This window comes from Ochotona princeps, chromosome 2 (genome assembly GCF_030435755.1).
Source record: "Ochotona princeps isolate mOchPri1 chromosome 2, mOchPri1.hap1, whole genome shotgun sequence".
NCBI classification, from domain to species: domain Eukaryota; kingdom Metazoa; phylum Chordata; class Mammalia; order Lagomorpha; family Ochotonidae; genus Ochotona; species Ochotona princeps.
The window spans coordinates 4,201,065-4,222,465 of NC_080833.1; the positions used below are offsets into that span (position 1 = coordinate 4,201,065).

The 21,401-nt window shown below is 56.5% G+C and overlaps 1 protein-coding gene across 1 annotated transcript; it reads left to right on the forward strand.

The window, feature by feature from the left end:
• Positions 1 to 4,898: 4,898 nt before the first annotated feature.
• Positions 4,899 to 19,789, forward strand: PARK7 (Parkinsonism associated deglycase). The gene is made up of 6 exons (XM_058660779.1): positions 4,899 to 5,045; positions 7,031 to 7,132; positions 11,824 to 11,883; positions 12,583 to 12,652; positions 16,164 to 16,250; positions 19,474 to 19,789. The coding sequence occupies exons 1-6, from the start codon at positions 4,956 to 4,958 to the stop codon at positions 19,632 to 19,634; spliced, it is 570 nt and encodes a 189-aa protein (XP_058516762.1). The 5' UTR covers positions 4,899 to 4,955; the 3' UTR covers positions 19,635 to 19,789.
• Positions 19,790 to 21,401: the final 1,612 nt, after the last annotated feature.

Consider the following 21,401-nt stretch of genomic DNA (forward strand, 5'->3'; position numbering starts at 1 on the left):
GCCTAGAGCCAAGAAGTGAGAAGACAAATGATTACCATGCTATTTGAAAGTGCAGAGGTGGGCTGCATTGTGGTACAGTGGGTTACACAGCCACCTGGGATGCCTGCATCCCACACTGGAGCATTTTATTTTTAAAATGTTTTCTTGAAAGGCTTTGTTTTTGTTTGAAAGGCATATTTAGAGAGAAGAGAGAGATCTTCCATCTGCTGGTTCACTGCCCAAATGGCTGCAATGGTCAGAGCTGAGCCGATCAGCAGCTTCTTCCAGGGCTCTTGCATTGGATAAAGGGGCCCAAGCACTTTGGGCCGTCCTCTGCTGCCTCTCAGGCCATCAGCAGGGAGCTGGATCAGAAGTGGAGCATCCGGGACACAAACCAGCATCCATGTGGGATTCCAGGCCTGGCACATGGAGGATTCATTCGCCAATGGAGCCAGTGCGCCAGGTTGTGGGGCATTTAGGCCACTCTAGCTCCCTGCTGATTTTCCTGGGGAGCAGCAGATGCTGTCTGAGCCTGAGTGTGACACATGGGTCCCTCGGATGGCGACCCAGGCTGTCACGGCCACCTGAGGAGAGAATCTGGCAGGTGGGGGTCACGCTGCTTGTGTGTTTGTCTCTGTCATTCTGCCTGCCCAATAAATACCCTTAAATAAACACCGTGTCTTCTAGAGCAGGTGGAGAGCTGCAGCTTACCGCACCTAGTGTGTATTTTATGAGTAGTGAGAACTGAATGGTTTGAAACGTGCACTGGTTTATTCAGTACACACTGAACACGCTGAAATGTCTCACTGTGTAACGTAAAAATGTACTGACATTACCTGTCAAAGAATTATAAGAAAAATATTTCAACAACAAAACAATGTTTCAAACCAAAACAATGTTACAGACCCTGAAACTCAAAAACCTGCCTCTCCTCTTGAATGGCTGGCTCCCTGCCAGCCACTGCCACCTGCTGCCAGTGGGACAGGCTCAGCCACATACATGGCCAGCAGGTGACTGGGTGCTCCTGGGAGCTGTCCAGGATGGTGCTTTGTTGGGTGCTGACAGGATGTGCCATCTGCAGCTGCCTGCAACCCTGCACACCTGACATCAGCCCAGACCACCACCCTCCTGCAGAGTTGAAATCAAAATGGCTTAAACATGGCTCACTGCTAACTGCAATTCTTTCTGCTTTTGTAGCTTCTGCTTTATTTGCTTAGGTAACAAATTGTGTGAGCTTGCAGGCCTAATGGCCAACGTGACCTTTAGTGCCAATGGCCCCAATCCCCAGCCTTATTAACCCATAGATAATTCAAGATCGGGGTCTGGTTGTCACAGGTGGTGCCAAGGTTGGAGCCCAGACCTGAGGAGAGCAGGCAGGGGCTGGCAAGCCGAGCTAAGCAAGGAATGCGTAATCCTTCCTCCCTCACCTCTCGAGCTGTTGTAAATTGTGCCCCCCTTGAAGCTGTGTCAAAATGCCCCTATAAAAACTTTGTAATTGCACTGCTCAGGGCTGCACTCTGGTAAGGGGTGTTGGTCCCGGCTGGTGGGTCGGTCGGTCAGTTAGTCGGTTGCTTTGCCTCTCACTTATAATAAAACTTTGTTGTGACTGTCACTGGTGAATGTAACATTCTGTTTTAGTGGTTGAGTGGATGCACTCCTGTAACTGGGATCGATCCTGCCATCCAGTAAGAGATATAAAAAGATAGGGGACGGCAAGGTCGGAGTTTGACCTTGGGATGTGAGTCCAAAGTGTGTTGCCTCCAAAGGTTTGAGAACTGCTTGGTTCTCCGTGAGAACATGACCAAACCCAAACAACAGCAGGTACACCATCCAGACAACAGGGGAATACACCACCCAGATGACAGCAGGTATACCACCCAGACAGCGAGTACACCACCCAGATGACAGGTACACCACCCAGACAACAGTGAGTACACCACCCAGATGACAGCGAGTACATCACCCAGTGAGTACACCACCCAGATGACAGTGAGTACACCACCCAGACAGTGAGTACACCACCCAGACAACAGCAGGTATACCACCCATGACAGTACACCACCCAGACAACAGCAGGTACCGCTCAGACAACAGCCAAGTATCTTGTGGAGTGCAAGGTCACACTGGACCCAAGTGTAGGATGTTAGCAGGAATCTTTCTTGCCCACGCCTGGTGACAGCAGCTCCCGCTGCACTCCAGGAGCATCATGCAGCAGAAGTCAGGGGTTTTTTAAGCTCTCATCCCGCAGTCAGATTCAGACTCACACAGTGCGGGAGGCAGGACGAGAGCTACCAGTGCTCAAAGTTTTCCTGTAGTTAATTAACCTATCCTAGTACAACAGGAGGCAGGAGGGGCTGTTCGCAGAGACTTCAGAGCCAGCTCCGTGCTGTCATCAATGAACCTGAATGGCGCGGCTGGCAAGAGGGGCGGGCCCACACTAGGAGCCTCGAGCTGGTTTCACACCTTCTCATACCATTTGAATGAAGCTGTTTCTGCACCCTGTCCACTGTCAATTCACCTGACAAGCAGGTGCGAGCCATCCATGGCTCTGCCCCATCGCAGGTACGCCACCCCAGACAGCAGTGGGTACACAGCACTAAGCAACAGCGAATACATTGCCCAGACAACAGCAGGTGCACGGCACCCAGGCAGCCGCAAGGGAAGAGAGCAACAATTTCTCAATGATAACTCAATCTACTATATGTAATAATTGCATATTTTAAAGTATGAGTAAAGCATTGATTCGATAAAATTAGAGTGTTTAGCCTGATAGTTGAGTTGCTTGGTAGGAGTCCCACATCCCACACTGGGCTGCCAGGGTTTGGTCCCCAGCTCTGGTTCCTGATTTGTGCAAATGCACGCTTTGAGGGGCATCAGGCGATGGACCAAACCCTTGGGTTCCTTCCACCCATGAGAGTTTGAGTTCATTCTTGGCTTAGTACTGGCTGTTGTGGGCTTTTGGACGTGAACTAGCAGAGGGGCTCTCTCACTCTCGCTTTCTTCCTCTCCCTCTCTCTCTCTCTCTCCTGAACCACCAGGCTTATCATTTTCCTGAGTCACGCTGGCTGATGCTGCAGCACGCACCCCCTTAAACGCCCCCTATTGGTTAACTCTGGGAACCATAGCAAAACAGTCTTCTTTTGAGTTTATTTTCATCTACCTAATCCTTCATTGGTTCTTTCTGAAAGATTCATCTATTTTACTCGAAAGATCAAATTTTTCTCAACTATTTCACTTGGAGAAATTTATTTGAGAGTTCTCCATCTGGCACACTACCCAAGTGGCCATGACCCCAGAGTACTGAGCTGGGCTAGATGGACGCCAGGAAACTACACCCAGATCTCCCATATGGATGGCAGGGACCCAACGTGGGTTCAGGGCGCACAGTAACAAAGCGAAACTGGGATTCCAACCCAGGAACCCCGAGTGCCACATTAACCACTGCACCAAATGCCTGTCCCACTGTTCACACTTTCTTAATTTAAAAGAAATTTTCATGGCATTAAGAATCACATGAAATACTTGGAGGATTTTTTTTTTTTAATTTTGTAAACTAACGGAAGTAGCCTTAAGAAACACTGACATGCTTAGAATGCCATCTGATGTCCCCTATTCCTCACGGACTTGCTCAGACATATTTTCCAATCCTGGAGATTTCTCCTCCAGTTACACTGGCACAAGTACAACCCAGGTATAGGGTTGGGCACTACTGTGCCCTCTGTGCAGTGCCTGCCATTGGGCTGCTGTGGCTTAACGGGTTAAGCCACCCCCTCCACAGCGAATGGTGGGTCTGTGTGTTCTCTCCCTCTCTGTAAATCTGCCTTTCCAACAAAAACAAAAGCTTTCCAGTCACTCGTTTCGAAATTGTTAGACTTGTATGAGCAGCATCGCTCTGATCCTGTGAGAACACGGGGACACGAAATACCCACGAAGGTCACCGCGAGCCCGCGGAGTCGCCGGCCCACGCGTGGACGAGACCGGCCTGGGGATCCCTGAACCGCAGAGTCCCGAAAGACGAGACGTGCTGGGGCGACATTGCAAGAAGGAGGGCCCCCGAAGGAACGCACTGGAACCACAGGGAGCGCGGAAAACGGGCGCGTGACAGGGGGCACACACGCCCCCGGAGGCGCCGGGCAGGGTGTGCCATTCCGTGGGGGACGCGGAGAGCCGCGCCAGGGCAGCGGTGCGCCGTCCTCCCCGCACTCCCGGGCAGGCCTCCCCCGCCGCAGCCGGGTGGACTCGGCCGGAGGTGACGTCACGGGGTGCGCGGCGGAGGCCGAGGGGCCGGGCCTGGTGAGTGCGCGGCGCCGTGGCGGGCGGTGGGGTCGCGGTGAGCGCGGGGTGCGGGCCGGGACGCGGGGTGCGGGCCGGGACGCGGGGTGCGGGGCTTGTTGAAGTCACCGCTGTCAGGGCCGCTGTGCACGGGCCTCGTCGCCCCGTCACGGGCGACCCTCTCAGCGCCCGCGTGGAGTGCAGCTCCGGCGGAACAGCCCCGGGAGGCTGGCGGGAACTGCGGCCCGGGCTCCGTGTGTGGCGTGGTTGTCGGAAAGCACGAAGGCCGCTGCAGAAAGTTCGTGGGAAGTCCAAAGATGGTTGGCGCAAAAACTGTAAAATCCACGCGTAGGGTTTGTGCGTGTGTGTGTGAATGCTGGTAACCACCCCGCCTATGCATGGGCTTTAAGCGTTTTTTACCAACATAAACCCATCTTTTAGCTCTGTTTTCCACCAGCTGTTGGTCCAGGTGGCTTTTAGAGGGACTGCGGCTGCTGTCTCCCTGTGTTGGGTCAGACGCGGCACAGCTGAAACCTCCCTGTAAAAAATAACGTTAACCTGCGATCCTCTGTGGGGCTTCGTCCTTTGTCTGTCAGAGCCTGGAGCCTAAAAAATACCAACTTAACTTTGAGAAAGTCCCAGAACTTAAGCATTTGACTTATCCTATTTTTTTTTTTAAAGTTTGAGAAAAGAAAACCCTCAAAATGGCTGCTAAGCGAGCTCTGGTCATCCTGGCGAAAGGGGCGGAGGAGATGGAGACGGTCATCCCCGTGGACGTGATGAGGCGAGCTGGCGTGAGTCCGTCCGCGAGAGCCTTTCGTGTTCTCAGTGTTTGAAGATTGATATATCGCCAAGGCAGAGGGCCTGGGCACGCTGGCCTGAGAGCCGGGCAGAGCCAGGGGTCTGCAGGTGCATTGGGTCTCCCGTGTGAGTGCCAGGCGCAGGGGCTGGTCTGCTGGTCTACTGCCCACTGCCCGGGCATTTAGGGAGTGGGACTGGAAACAGAGCAACTGGGACATGAATTGGTGCCCAAGTGTGGGATGGCAGCTGGGCATGCTGTGCTACAATGCCTGCTGCCCCAAGTTTTAGGATTTCTAGAAAGTTCATTTTGAATGAAATCTGCCGAATCGCTGTGTGGCAACAAGCACCTGTTTATTCACTCCCTGTGTTTAGTGCTTGCCAATGTTTTGCCATTTTTCTTTGAACCCTGTGTTCTAACTTTTTGAAACTGTCTGCTTATTTATTTGAAATGCAGAGTGACAGAAGCCTCCCATCTGCTAGTTCACTCCACAGGCCAGGCTGGAGCCAGGAGCCAGGTCTCCCGTGTGGATGGCAGCGTGGTCACCCGCTTCATCCCAGAGCAGAGAAGCTGGCACCAGAGCCAACACTGCTATGTGGGATGGGACGCGGGTGCCCCAAGCCGCTGCACTCAATGTGTGTTTGAAAGAAGTAAATCTTGCATCTGCTGGCTCCTTCCGCAAGTGCTCACCGCACAGGGCCGAGCCGCACTGAAGCCCAGGGTCTGGAACCCCATCTGGGTCTCCTATGGGTGGCAGGGACCTGCGTGCCTGAGCCGTGACCTGCGGCCTTCTGTGGTGCATCCAGCAGGTGGCTGGCTGGGAAGCAGAGCAGGGGCCCAAACCTGGGCATTGCGTTGTGGTATGCAGGCAGCCAAGTGCCCGCTTGGTGGCTGTGCCAGACCGCCACCGCTCCAGCCTATTTCTTTAGAGACCTAACACCCGGAGGCCTGCTGATGCTTTTTCTTCTGTGCCCACCTGCCCTAGGAGTGCCAGCTCTCACACTGGTGTGTGTGCATGCATGTCCTTAGAGTGGCATTAGACTGTTGGATCCTGCACGCTTCCCCGGGTGGCATGTAGCTGTGTAACTGACAGCACCGACATGGCTGCACGTGGCTTCGTTCACAAGTGCCCTTCGGTGATGCCCTCCGTGTGTGCACAGTCTGCCCAGCTTTGTCGTCACTGTGTCACCGTGAGCTTTGTCCTAGGGATTCCCTTGGCAGACGTGTGGATTGTTCCCAAGCTGTGTCCTAAACATGGAATTTGAGGTCAGGGGACCAGCCTTTCTGAATCCTGCCAAATTGCTTCCCAGTGTAGCAATCTGTGGTCCTACCAATAGGATGGGAAAATTCCTCTTGTTGTCTACTTTTAAACTTTTGTAAGACAAAACAGTTTTTCCTTGTTTTAACTTGGATTCCTGCCTTTGAAACTGACCTGAAAGAGTGGCTGTTGGGGGCAGTGGGTAAGGCGCTCTGATGGCACCGCACGGCAGAGGCGTGAGTCTCCGTGCAGCTCCTGCCGGTGTGTGCTGGGAGGCAGCTGCGGGTGATGGCACGGGTCCCTGGCCCTGCCACCCGCGGGGCAGACCTCAGCTGAGTCTGTGACTCCGAGCATTTTGAACCAGTGGGTGGGAGGTCTCTCTGTCACTGTTACCTTTCTGCATCTCAAATAAAATAATAAGCTTTTTTTTTCAAAGTGAAGTTTAAGGGTAAGAGTAACCTTGTAAGATTATTCCGTGGAGTTATTAATAGGCTGGTTGTGTAATTGATCTCCCACACTGGAACACTTGAGGGAGCAGGGGTGTCCCAGTTAGGGTGCTGGGAACCCAGCTGCCTCTAGACCTGGTTATTAAATATAAATTTGGCTAACACCAACTGAACTTAAACTCAGTGTGGTTTTATATTAAAGCCCAGGACATTTGTGAATACATCGCTCTCAGCATGTCGGTGTCGTTAAACATCCCGATGGCTTCTCTCTTGTAGATCAAGGTCATTGTTGCCGGCCTGGCTGGGAAGGACCCCGTGCAGTGTAGCCGTGATGTCGTCATCTGCCCTGACGCCAGCCTGGAAGATGCGAGAAAGCAGGTTGGTCTCGGGTGTGGAGTGCCGCCTTCCTCAGGCCCTGCTGCTCGTGGCCTGTCCTGCCGTGCCTCCTGACCGCTCCGGAGGCTGTTGCTAGCAGGGACGGGCTTTACGGAAACTGTTGGGCTAAGATGCCTTTCCTGGTAACTCCGCCACCCCCGGGGCCGTGAGCTTCGTCTCACCTGTGGCGGTGCTCAGGGCCGCAGCGCTCAGTGCCTGGGCGGGAGCCCCGCGCAGGCTCAGGTTCTGCCTCACACACGCCCTCGCCTCCTGTGCTGACGGCCTGTTGAAGGCTGAGACAGAAATGGAAACCGGCTACATGCGACTTCACTGCCCACATGGCCTCAACAGCTGGAGCTGGGCCAGGCCAGCAGGCAGACCTCCAGCTGGGTCTCCCACATGGGTGGCAGTGGCCCACCGTTGCTTTCCCAGGCTCCTTAGCAGCAAGCTGGATTGAAAGTAGAGCACCTGGGCCTGGCGCGATAGTGTAGTGGTTAAAAGTCCTTGCCTTGCATGCGCCAGGATCCCATATGGTCTCTGGTTCCAATCCTGGCAGCCCTGCTTCCCATCCAGCTCCCTGCTTGTGGCCTGGGAAAGCAGTCGAGGACGGCCCAAAGCCTTGGGACTCTGCACCTGCGTGGGAGACCAGGAAGAGCTCCTGGCTTCAGATTGGCGCAGCTGTGGCCATTGCAGCCACTTAGGGAGTGAATCATTGAACGGAAGATCTTCCTCTCTGTCTCTCCTCCTCTCTGTATATCTGACTTTCCAATGAAAATAAAATAAATCTTAAAAAAAAAAAAAGTACAGCAGACTAGGGCTGGCACCATGGTGTAGTGGGTTAAGCCTCTACCTTTGGCGCTGCCATGCCATATGGGTGCTGGTTCATGTACCAGCTGCTCCAGTTTAGATCCAGGATCCTGCACCCACGTGGGAGTCCCAGAAGAAACTCCAGTGTTGTGGCCATTTGGGGAGTGAATCAGCAGATGGAAGATCTTTCTCTGTAAATCTACCTTTGCAATAAAAATAAAAGAAAGTAAAGGTAGACTGGACTCGAATCAGCGCTTCAGTGTGGGTGCCCCCATCGCAGCTGAGGATGAACTGTGGTGTTCGCCCCCATTCTAACTTTTTCAACAGGCTGTGAGAGAACTGCATCTCTCCCACCCACCCCCGTGTCAGGTCCCTTTCACGTCTCCCTCTGCTGACCCAGGTGGCCTGCGATTCATTTCACAGGGGACGACTCAGCCTTGATTGGCACTGGGATTCGGGGGAAGGGAGAGGTCTGCCTATACTGTGCCGCTTTTTAAAGTCTTAGAATTATGCTTCTCTGCTCTTAAAGGCGATGGAGGTTGTAGTGAGAGCTGGGTCCCTAACCCGGATGTGGCTCAAAGGCTGGGTGGCAGGACACAGGCGGCGGGCAGAGCCAGCTGGTGAAGGGAGCCCCGCTGAGCACAGGGCCTGAGGCAGAGTTGAGCTCCCGGCGATCATTGCAGCTGTCCTGCTCATGGGGCGTCCAGATTGGCCTGTGGTCCTCGCGGGCAGCGGGCTGAGCGCCAGGGGAGTGTCTGCGTGGCGGAGTGTCGGGCTCAGTGGCTGCCTTGTGTAGAGTTGATGCTCAAACTCAGAGCTGGTTCAGGCTTTCACACGTTTTCTTCTTGGTTTGGGGGTTTTGTTCAGTTTTAAAATAACAGCAAAATATTCATGGCTCTAAAAAACTTAATTCTAAAAAGTATGCTTGTAGTAAGTATATACTAGGTTGTCATTTTGTAGTTGAAAAAAATTTTTTAACTTTCAGTGTCTTAAAATATTATTAAAGCAGTTTGCATTTTGTAATTTCATGAACTTGTTATTAGCTGTCTAGGATGTTTTGATGTTTGAGATAATATAATATTGGATCATTTAATTAACCTTTGTCTTTTAAACTTTTGTTATTTTAACTGCTATGTACCAGCTTGCTGTAGATAATTCATATGGTATGGACATGAGTGCAGGCTCAGGTGTCCCTATCATGCTGCCCTGGTCCCCCTACATCCACACAGCATCCCTCTGTGTGGGAGCCCTGTGTGCACACCTGGGGCCGTGTATGTACACTGTGTGTGGTTGTGGGTGAGCTCCTGTGTGCACGCCTAGGGCCGTGTATGTACGTGCACACTGCGTGTGGTTGTGGATGAGCTCCTGTGTGCACGCCTAGGGCCGTGTATGTACGTGCACACTGCGTGTGGTTGTGGGTGAGCTCCTGTGTGCACGCCTAGGGCCGTGTATGTACACTGCGTGTGGTTGTGGGTGAGCTCCTGTGTGCACGCCTAGGGCTGTGTATGTACACTGCGTGTGGTTGTGGGTGAGCTCCTGTGTGCACACTGCGTGTGGTTGTGGGTGAGCTCCTGTGTGCACACTGCGTGTGGTTGTGGGTGAGCTCCTGTGTGCACACCTGGGGCTGTGTATGTACACGGCGTGTGGTTGTGGGTGAGCTCCTGTGTGCACACTGCGTGTGGTTGTGGGTGAGCTCCTGTGTGCACACTGCGTGTGGTTGTGGGTGAGCTCCTGTGTGCACACTGCGTGTGGTTGTGGGTGAGCTCCTGTGTGCACACTGCGTGTGGTTGTGGGTGAGCTCCTGTGTGCACACTGCGTGTGGTTGTGGGTGAGCTCCTGTGTGCACGCCTAGGGCCGTGTATGTACGTGCACACTGCGTGTGGTTGTGGGTGAGCACCTGTGTGCACGCCTAGGGCTGTGTATGTACACTGCGTGTGGTTGTGGGTGAGCTCCTGTGTGCACGCCTGGGGCCGTGTATGTACACTGCGTGTGGTTGTGGGTGAGCTCCTGTGTGCACGCCTGGGGCCGTGTATGTACACTGCGTGTGGTTGTGGGTGAGCTCCTGTGTGCACACCTGGGGCTGTGTATGTACACGGCGTGTGGTTGTGGGTGAGCTCCTGTGTGCACACTGCGTGTGGTTGTGGGTGAGCACCTGTGTGCACGCCTAGGGCCGTGTATGTACACTGCGTGTGGTTGTGGGTGAGCTCCTGTGTGCACGCCTAGGGCCGTGTATGTACACTGCGTGTGGTTGTGGGTGAGCTCCTGTGTGCACGCCTGGGGCCGTGTATGTACACTGCGTGTGGTTGTGGGTGAGCTCCTGTGTGCACGCCTAGGGCCGTGTATGTACACTGCGTGTGGTTGTGGGTGAGCTCCTGTGTGCACGCCTAGGGCCGTGTATGTACACTGCGTGTGGTTGTGGGTGAGCTCCTGTGTGCACGCCTGGGGCTGTGTATGTACGTGCACACTGCGTGTGGTTGTGGGTGAGCTCCTGTGTGCACGCCTGGGGCCGTGTATGTACACTGCGTGTGGTTGTGGGTGAGCTCCTGTGTGCACACTGCGTGTGGTTGTGGGTGAGCTCCTGTGTGCACACTGCGTGTGGTTGTGGGTGAGCTCCTGTGTGCACACCTGGGGCTGTGTATGTACACGGCGTGTGGTTGTGGGTGAGCTCCTGTGTGCACACTGCGTGTGGTTGTGGGTGAGCACCTGTGTGCACGCCTAGGGCTGTGTATGCACACTGCGTGTGGTTGTGGGTGAGCTCCTGTGTGCACGCCTAGGGCCGTGTATGTACACTGCGTGTGGTTGTGGGTGAGCTCCTGTGTGCACGCCTGGGGCCGTGTATGTACACTGCGTGTGGTTGTGGGTGAGCTCCTGTGTGCACGCCTAGGGCCGTGTATGTACACTGCGTGTGGTTGTGGGTGAGCTCCTGTGTGCACGCCTGGGGCTGTGTATGTACGTGCACACTGCGTGTGGTTGTGGGTGAGCTCCTCTGTGCACGCCTGGGGCCGTGTATGTACACTGCGTGTGGTTGTGGGTGAGCTCCTGTGTGCACGCCTGGGGCCGTGTATGTACACTGCGTGTGGTTGTGGGTGAGCTCCTGTGTGCACGCCTGGGGCTGTGTATGTACACTGCGTGTGGTTGTGGGTGAGCTCCTGTGTGCACGCCTGGGGCTGTGTATGCACACTGCGTGTGGTTGTGGGTGAGCTCCTGTGTGCACACTGCGTGTGGTTGTGGGTGAGCTCCTGTGTGCACGCCTAGGGCCGTGTATGTACGTGCACACTGCGTGTGGTTGTGGGTGAGCTCCTGTGTGCACACTGCGTGTGGTTGTGGGTGAGCTCCTGTGTGCACGCCTGGGGCTGTGTATGTACACTGCGTGTGGTTGTGGGTGAGCTCCTGTGTGCACGCCTGGGGCTGTGTTATGCAGATGCACATTGTTTGGTCGGGGCCGGTGTGCACACGTGAGCTGCTGTATCACTCACAGGCACACGTGGATTACGGAGGCTTGGGTGTTCTGTCTGAGCACCTGTATGCACATGTTGGTGTACCGTGTTCACATGAGTGTGTGTGTGTCATGCACCTAGATGACTCGGTGTTGGTGAGCACCCGTGTACACACACTTGGGCTCTGTCATGGTTGTGCACTCACACAGGTTACACGTGTTTGCATCCATGGTGCAGGCCCCTCGCCTGTCAGTGCAGTGTGGGCATGCTGTTCTTGTCTGCAGTGTGTGTGGTTGGAGACAACAGCCATCGGTCACAGCAAATTGACTGGTTCATAGCCAGACGTAACGCCTTGCTTGGGTTTTGCTTGTGTCTCCTGTTTAAAATGTGGAATATGGGTTTCCACTTTTAAAATGCAGTGTTTTCACTTTTTTCTTCTTAAACTTGCAGGGCCCCTATGACGTGATCGTCCTACCAGGAGGTAACCTGGGTGCTCAGAATCTAAGTGAGGTAAGGGCAGCTCCGCCGGGACGGGGAGCCCTGCAGGCACGTGCAGAGCCGGGTGGGCCCTGCTGTTTCAGGGAGGAGGCTGCGAGTGAAATGGAAACGCCCAAGGAGCGCGCATGTGCGAGCCTAAGTTCAGACTTCTAGGAACATTTACCATGGAAATTAGCTAAGTGGTGGGGCAATTCTTTGCAGACAAGTTCCAGGAAGTAGCTCCAAGTAAGACACTTGTCCCCCCTGCCAGCAGGAGCTTCTTCTGCCTTTGTGCAGGTGGCAGGTTAAGCATGCAAGGCTCAAGACCACCTGTGTGTCCCTGGGCTGTGAGGGTCAGCCTGCCACAGCGGTTGGTTCAAGGCCCGATGGGGGCAGGCAGCAGAGCAGCCAGCCCTGAGTGGTGCTCCCGCCAGCCTCGACTGTGCTTGGCCGCACCCTCGCCCCCTGCCCACTTTACCTGAAAAGCAGAAAGGCAAGGGGCTGCCAGCAGAGCCACTGCTTTGTTCCTGTCCATGCAGGTGAGGAGTGAGTGTCCCTCGGGGTAACTGCTCTATCAGCATTCGAAGACAGACTCGGTGATGTAGCAGTGGTTGTTGGAGAATAGATTGGCTGTTTTGTGGTCCGAACTAAACTTGGTTCTACCCAAGTTTCCTGGCAGGAGCCTGGACAAGTGGCTTTGTGTCCATCTGAATGACTTTGCTTCTTTTGCAGTCGGCTGCCGTGAAGGAGATCCTGAAGGAGCAGGAGCAGAGGAAGGGCCTGATAGCGGCCATCTGTGCAGGTACCGTGCGCTGCAGCCCACGACCCCTGGCCCAGTGTGAAGGGCACGTGCCTGGCACACTGGGCCCTGTGGCCCAGAGTTGGTGGCATCTCACAGGAGCAGAGGAAGGGCCTGATAGCGGCCATCTGTGCAGGTACCGTGCGCCGCAGCCCGCGACCCCTGGCCCAGTGTGAAGGGCACGTGCCTGGCACACTGGGCCCTGCGGCCCGGAGGCAGTGGCATCTCACAGGAGCAGGTTGTTGCACAGCACTTTGGCATTTTCCATGCTTGGCTGACTCGGAGGAGAGGGAGGCCCTCTGGAATCCAGGAGACAGCTTGTCACAGCAGGTCTCGCTGCCAGGAGGCAGTGCTGCCCGCAGCGGTCAGCAGCTCTGCCCCACACTGGCTGTGCCCTGCTGGAGCCTTGGGCACTGTGCCATACACCATGCCACTTAGGAGAAGCCCAGTCTGCTTCCCTGCAAGCTCTGTGTGCTGGGACCACTGAAGCCTGTTCCGGCTCTCGGATCAGACAGCGGGCTGCGGCTTGGGCTCTGCCGTGGTGGGCTGCTCACCGGTGCCCTCCTGTCTCAGGACTCCAGGAAGAGCAGACGAGGAAATGACAGGCTGATTTGTTAGAACGTCTGAAGTCTTTGTAGCAGAACTTGCAGGCTGGGGCCCCGGAGACTCCGAGAGCCCCAGGCCAAAGGGGACGCTTCCGAGGCACCTTTCCCTTTTCCTTCTCAGCAGTGATGACCGAGTGACGTGTGCTTCTGGAAGCTTCCCCATCCTAGAGCTGATGCAGCAGGTGGCAGTGGTGGTCTCCCCTGAGAGCGGCGCTGCCGTCCCCACATCCTTGTCTAGGGAGAAGGCGTGGGGCCCCTCAGTGCTCTGAGCGAAGGAGGAAGGAGTTTGGCTGGCTTTGTGCCCAGGGCCGGGAGAAGGCAGGCAGGACAGCACAGCAGGGTGTCGATGGGTGTCCCTGAGCTCACCCCGTGGCACACCTGCCTTCAACCCAGACGCTCTGGCCAGGTGCACCCCGCGCCGCTGTGCTGGGCGCAAGTCCAGGAGACAGCTGTCCTGGGTGGGGGCGGGGAGCAGAGCTGGAACAGAGGGTCAGGGTGTTCACAGGGTGCAGGTGGCATCAGGACGTGGCTTTGGGGAAATTGGTTTTTTGTTTGTTTTAAAGTGATCATAGTAGTTTATTTTAAGATTTATTTATTTTTATTGCAAAGTGGAGAGACAGAAAGGAAGAACTTCTGTCTGCTGATTTACTCTGCAAGTGGCTGCAACAGCCGGAGCTGAGCTGATCCGAAACCAGGAGCCAGGAGCCAGGAGCTTTTTCCTGGTCTCCCATGGGTGCAGGGTCCCAAGGCTTTAGGCCGTCCTTGACGGCTTTCCCGGGCCACAAGCAGGGAGCTGCATGGGAAGCGGGGATGCCGGGACACACAATGGTGCCCATACGGGATCCCAGCACGTACAAGGCGAGGACTTCAGCCACTAGGCTATTATGTCAGGCCCTTGTTTTGTTTTTGATGGTGATGCAAGTTTAGCCGCTACTCTTGAGTAAAACAGCACGAGAGCGGAGGCGGTCTTGAGAAGACAGTACAAGGAGCCTTAGCTTGAGTGGAGCCTGTAGGGCTTGCAAAGAGTGGGCAGCCCCTGATGGGGGACAGGAGGACCTCAGGACGCCGGCATTGGCCAGGTGTTCTTTTGTAAGTCACCAGCAGGTGGCGCTGGTGGCGTTCCAGCCTGACATTCGTCAGCCTTCCCCGCTGCTGCCCACAGCAGCCTATTCAGCGGGCAGCGTGTCAGATGATGACATACTTGCTGCCTCCTGTCTCATGCTCAGAATGAGGGTCCTGAACCTCAGAAATCAGTACTAGCACGTGGCTTAGCATGGTGGGCAGTCGGGAGAGGGTATCGGTCCCCCCTGCCCGGGGGCGGGCAGAGACCCTCCCTCTGCGGGCATGCTCTCCTGGCTGGGTGCTCGCTGCCACGCAGTGTCCTACACAGGGGGGATGGTGTTGGGTGTGAGCCCTCCTTCTGCGCCACGTAGAAAGTGCTGAATCCCCTCACGGGGGCTCTGCATGGTGACGTTTGGTCAGTAGAGGAGTTGGGCTCAAATTGACAGGGGATTGTGACAAGTTCTGGAAGACATGTGTTATATAATCCCATGTGTGGATTTCCAGAACCTTCTGTACCGAAGCTATCTTCCAGTCCCTTTGTCGACTTTCACGGTCTTCGTGAAGTACCCACATGTGTTGGGGCTTTGGATCTGAGAGGTGAAAGTGACTTGAGGCAGACCGCCCCCTCGTGCTGGCCTCGCTCACTTGAGCAGCCCACAGGCGTGTCACGGACCCGTGCTGGACACGGACAGATCAGGAGGGCCAGGGCTTCATGGTTGCCCAGCAGGGACTGCCCAGGCCTGCCGTGGACTTAGGCAGCGCCGTCCCCTTGGCTCAGAGCACACTGACCCAGAGCCTGTGTTTCCAGGTTTCGCTTAGAAAAAGGGACAATAGACTTTTTTTTTTTTTTTGAGCCTTATAAGGCGGTGGTCTAAAGTATAAAGATTTGGGCCCGGCAGCGTGGCCTAGTGGCTAAATCCTCTCCCTGAGCACGCCGGGATCCCATATGGGCACCAGTTCTAATCCCTGCAGCTCCACCTCCCATCCAGCTCCCTGCCTGTGGCCTGGGAAAGCAGTCAAGGACGGTCCAAAGCCTTGGGACCCTGCACCCGCGTGGGAGACCTGGAGGAGGTCCCTGGCTCCTGGCTTTGGATCGGCGCAGCACCAGCCATTGCGCTCACTTAGGGAGTGAATCATTGGACAGAAGATCTTCCTCTCTGTCTCTCCTCTTCTCTGTATATCTGACTTTCCAATAAAAACAAAATAAATCTTTTTTAAAAAAGTATAAAGATTTTTGTTTTAGTTCTTATTTGAAACCAGTTGGGTATAAATGTGCATGCGATTGTGTGAATTTGGCCATTTTCAGTGAATGAATTCGGATAAAAATCTCAAGTTGGTGCGTGCACATTTCAGGGCCTTCGTTGGAGAGGCGCGGTGTGGGGCCCGGGGCTGCGGTCCGTGTGAGTCACGTGATGGGGTCACGGCGGCGCTGCTGCACCTCAGTCATCACAGGCGGGCCTGTCGGGGTGGGGCACTCGCAGACCCTGCCACCCAGCGCCTCTGGGTGGGAGCGTGGGCGGATGGGTGCCATTCTCTGTTTTCCACTTACAGCTTGGAAGAACGAATTATAACAGCGAAATGCACAGTGGCGGGGCCTTTAGTGGCGGACCCCGCGGTGGGCCGCTGGCTCACGCTCGGTTCTGGGCGCTCAGGGCGCCGTGTCCGTGTGTGCAGCCTTTTGGAGGCAGTGGTAATAGGGATAGTTGTGTCTCCAGTGGAAACATGCTGGGTTTGCCGTGTGCTCCCTCACCGTCCTGTTAGGCCCGTCTGAGCACGCTCCGGCCGGGCGGCGCTGCCCTTGGGCCTTCCGTGCCTGTGTGTCAGCCATGTCCTCCACTGTGTTTCAGGTCCCACGGCTCTGCTGGCTCACGAGATAGGTTTTGGAAGCAAGGTTACGACGCACCCACTTGCTAAAGACAAAATGATGAATGGGAGTAAGTATGCTTGTAATGGAGGCCCAGGGAGGCTTCTGACGCGGGCTTGCCACTCCCCAGAAGAGGCCCTGCCGGCCGCCGCTGCCTAGGCCCCAGCTGCCCAGGCCCCAGCTGCCCAGGCCCCAGCTGCCCGGCCCCAGCTGCCCGGCCCCAGCTGCCCGGCCCCAGCTGCCCGGCCCCAGCTGCCCAGGCCCCAGCTGCCCAGGCCCCAGCTGCCCGGCCCCAGCTGCCCGGCCCCAGCTGCCCAGGCCCCAGCTGCCCAGGCCCCAGCTGCCCGGCCCCAGCTGCCCGGCCCCAGCTGCCCAGGCCCGCGCCTCGCCACGCGGCACGGCATGAGTTCTGAACCAGAGGCCCGCGGGTTCCTGCTTGTCACAGGGAGGAAGTGATGCTGCAGGGCCCGCCTAACTAGGGTCGTGCAGTTTCCGACAGCGTCCTTGTCCCCACGGTCCAGAGTGACCTGAAGGCTGCTCTCTGCTGTAGAATGACCAAGGGCTGCTGGGGCCATAATTCCCTTACACAGAATCGCACAGACATGGAAGCCTTACTTACTATCAGAGCGATTCTGTTCATAATAAAATGTGCAGAACAGTGTAACTGGAGGGTAAAGGAAAACTGAACTCTGCGTCGTGGCTCTCGGAGTCACCTCTGTGCAGTCATGGAGGAAACTAGACTCGTCCCTGCACAGTCCGCCCCTGTTCCATGTCTCCTCTGATATGACGGGCTGTGCCACAGCCTCGCTCTGCGTACAGCTTGCGTGACGTGCAGCACATACACACGCCCACCCTCGAGTGCACGAGCTGACCCACGCTGGGTGTGTCACGATGTGTGTCATCGTGCTCGAGTCATTTCCCTTTTTCGTCTTCATCCGACCACTCTAGTAAATTCTAGAAACATCCCTGAGCATAGCCAGGGCTTCCGGAATAGAGGGATAACATGTTCTCTCTTTATTGCATATTGCTTTTATTTTTAAACCGACGAGCTTTATTTTTAGGTCAGTGTTAGATCCTCAGCAGCATTAAGCAGAAAGTACTGAAAATCCCAGTGCCCAGCCCCCATCATGCCCTGCCCCACTTGGCAGATCGGGCGGGGTGGCAGCCCCACACTGGCCCTCGCTGTCACCTGGCATCCGTGGCTCGCATCACGCCACACTCTGCCTGGTGTCAGTTGTAGGAAGGTATTAACTGGGCAGTAAACTAGGAAAGTTGGTACTTTAAGAAAAAGGCTGTGGCACTGAGCTGCGGCCCGTTTACCTCCTATCTTAAAGACGAGAGGGAGCCATCACCGGCCACTTCCCAAATGCCCACAGTAGCCAGACGGACAGCAGGCCTGGGCATCCGTCCCCACCTCAGGGGTGGCAGAAATCAAAGTCCTTGTATCATCTGCTGCCTCTGAGACCTGTTAGCAAAGGCTATGTGGGAGAGAGATCTCCAGCCGGGCACTGATGCGGGGTGTGGGCACCCTACTGTGCCATGGTGGCTGCCCGCCCCTGAGCATTGAAACTGGGCAGTTGAATTTACTTGGAGCTAATGGAGGTTTTAGAGGGTGGGGAGGAATGTGCAAGATGGGCTGGGCTTCCTTGGGTGGCGTGACAGAGGGCAAGGCCCACGCAGGCTTCACTCTCTAGCGTCTGCCCCACGTGCTTTCATTTCTTGGAAACTTGAGATTGATCAGGAATTGAAAGTTGATCGGGAGCGCTCACGAACCCGCACTTTAGGAATTGGGTTCCCTGTGTTCGCGGGTCAGCAGGAAGGGTTTCCCTTGGATAAGCCTTCAGCCTCAAGACCAGAGTCGTCCCAGCCTCATCGTTCAACTCCGTCCTCTGCAGCTGAATGTGCAGCCATGCAGTGGAGAGCCCCACAAGGGTGGGCCCCCGAGTGCCCACCAGCTGAGCCGCAGGGGCAGGCCCAGGTGCCCACCCCTCTGAGCCGCAGGCCGACCCCGAGTGCCCACCAGCTGAGCCGTAGGCTGACCCCGAGTGCCCACCAGCTGAGCCGTAGGCAAACCTCGAATGCCCACCAGCTGAGCCGCAGGCAGGCCCAGGTGCCCACCAGCTGACTGACGGCAGTGCCTCTGCTGTGCCCTCAGGCCCCGTGTATTTCCATGTGACGTCACACAGCAGTGCCCCACCTGGGGCCTGTGGTAGCTGGGTGGCCTCTGGCAGTGCATCGAGGCCTGGGGAAGGCTGCTGAATGGCAGACCTGGGATTTGAAAAGCCAGTCCCGGAGTTGGCCAACTTCTCCAGTGCCCGGGAACAGACATTTCAGGCTTTCTGGGACTGCAGGTCTGTGGCAGCTGCAGGATGGCTGTGGCTCTAGATTGGCCAGCGCTCGCTGAAAAGCCTCTGGCTCTGGGAGTTTTGCTTTGAGAAACACCTCGTGCCTAATGCCTGCGTGTGGTCTCTGCCCTGAACACTGCCTGCTGCTGGTCATCACAGCCGCCACCAGGTGGCAGCCCTGGACCAGCTGCAGGGTGCCAGCATTCGGCCCGACCACTTAACTATGTGCCTCTCATTGTCCTGGTGTGTGTGGTTGGAGTCCCTGGCCCAGCTGGTTTCCTGCTTGGCATGGCTTCACCATCAGTAAACGGGGTCCCATCGTGACACTCCCACCCCGCCAGACCAGCGGTCCCGCATGGCGGAGGGATTGTCATTCTCACTGCAGTTACTTCCTGATGGCTTCATGGGAAGGAAGTAGGGTGACCTTGGTCCCCGTGCGTGCTGTGAAGCCACTCTGCGGAGACCTGAGTGTGTGGCTTCATTCAGGCGGTGCTGGGAGGGGCACACCAGGAGGATGGTGCTGGCGGTAGTGGCGGAACAGGCCTTTCCTGAGCAGGAGGGCAGCGTGCCTGGGGCGTTCTCACGCAGTGTGTTGTGCCCTGTCTGCCCCAAGGCGGGGTGCGCAGGGGCTGGAGTGGCTCACGGAGTGGGATCTCAGCATCTTGCCTGTCCTGGGCCCGCTAATGTCCCCTGTCACTGAGTGACAAGGCCAGACCCCAAGGGCTGCCTCTGCTGTGGATTGGGATTCAGGGTGATTCCGGGTACTGAGAGAGCTGGCAAGGGTTCCCTGGGCTGGCTGTGCCCAAAGAAAGTGACCTTGGCATGCCATGCGTGCACTGGACTCAGGGCTCGCAGGAATGCTGGGATGGGTCCCCTGGCAGCCAGTGATGTGGGCTGGAGGATGTGCGGCCTGGCCCTGGATGTGACTGTGTCTGTCCTCCCTCACAGGTCATTACAGCTACTCGGAGAGCCGCGTGGAGAGGGACGGCCTGATTCTCACCAGCCGCGGCCCAGGGACCAGCTTCGAGTTCGCACTGGCCATCGTCGAGGCGCTGAGTGGCAAGGAGGTGGCCGATGAAGTGAAGGCCCCGCTTGTGCTGAAGGATTAGTGTAGATGTGTCCATGGAGAGCGCACGAGAGCCGGGCCTCTGTGGTCACTGAAGACAGCGGGTCGTGTCTAAAGTCATGGCCGCGCACACCGCTCGGCCTGCATTCGTGTCTGTACATTTCGTAGCTTTGCACAATAAACGGCGCTTAGCACGTGCTGGGGTCGCCACCTGTGTCCCCTCTGCTCCCCCCATGGGTGCAGCCGCAAGCCTGGGAGGAGGCTTTGCACAGCAAGGGGGAAAGGCTCCAATGTGACAGCCTACATGGCCTGTTCCCTGACCACCAAATGTGCTATTCGGGGTGCCGGGCAGGTGGGCTGCAATGGGCAGCCCTGTCAGGCAGTCCCCCCACCTGCCATAAGCCCAGCTGGGATTGGGCAGCTGGTGGCTGGAGGAGCTGCCAGCAGGATGCGCTGTGAGCCCAGGGTATTGGCAGTCATCTTGTCACTGCGGGAGAGCAGCTGCAGTGGGCTGCCTGCTGGGCAGGGTGGGTGTTTATACATTCTCATCATTTTTGTTTTAAAGGTTGATTTATTGGAAAGAGTTCGGGGGAGAGGGTCTTCCCCTGTGGGTGCAGGGGAGCAGGTCACCTGTTGCTGCTTTGGGGCTGTTAGCAGGGAGCTTGGCAGATGGATCAGCCAGGACACACTCCAGCACCCATCTGGGGTACCAGTGCCGCAGGTGGACGTTTTACACCCTGCTACAGCACCAGCCCAGGTGTTAATTCTTAAAAATGCAAATATTGCAGATTTTGATTAGCACTGTAAAAGGTGGTGGGGACTGCTGGGAGAGACGGGGGGTGGCGGCAGGCAGGGTCGGCGTCGGAGTGATGGGGACACTGGGACCCCAAGTGAAACGGGGCTTTAGCTTGTCCCTGATGAGCTGCTGCGTGCCTGCCCTGTCGCTGGCACATCTGGGCAGTCCTTAGGCCATGAGAAGGGGAGGAGAGAGTGGAAACACTCTGGTGTCTTCCTGTAGGAAGAAGTAGGTAAGGAGGCCGCAGGTTGAATTCTACCACGTGAGACGGTTAGAGAAGCCTGGAGGAGCCTGGGTGTGAAAGGCAGGAAGAGACAGGAAGTGCAAGGGCCCAGTGGTGCGGAGGGCTGGGGAGGAGGCCAGCGGGAGGGGCAGCCAGGCGCCGGTCAGAGCTGCCCAGGGCTGGGGACCTTGGGAGGGGCGTCCCATCCTGGTCAGGCTGGCTGTGCTGACAGGATCCCAGGGAGCTGAGGGTGCGGGCAGGTGGGCGGGATCTGTCACCACTGGCGCCAGGGTCAGGCTGGGTGTGGTGAGTGCCCACGGAGGGTGTGGTGGGAAGGGGCGCCAAGGACTCCCCCACATTCAGACTGGAGTGCAAGGTCATGCGGGGACTCCACCTGGGCAGGAGGGGAGAGCAGTTCAGGGTTCAGATCCCAGGGTTGGAGATGCCTGGAACATAGATGGGGAAGGAAGCCGTCAGCCCCCCGCCCCCGCCTCAGAACAAGGCCCCTGGAGTGCGCTGGGCCAGGAAGGGGGCGGTAGCAGACTTTGCTCTGAAATTCCTGTGTACTTAAGACAGCAGGAGGAGGTGGTTCCGGGACACCGGCTTCTCGGCACCTCGTGGTCGTGGAGTGTGTGCCGCATCCCATAGCCCTAGTCCAGCTAAACCATGCAGTGTGTGTGGGCTCCCCACCCCACAGAGCTGGTCCAGCTGAACTGGGGTGCCTCTTCTGGCCCGTCCTGAATTGCTAGCCTTCAGATGTTGCTAACATTGAGTCTCCACCCTCTATCTGG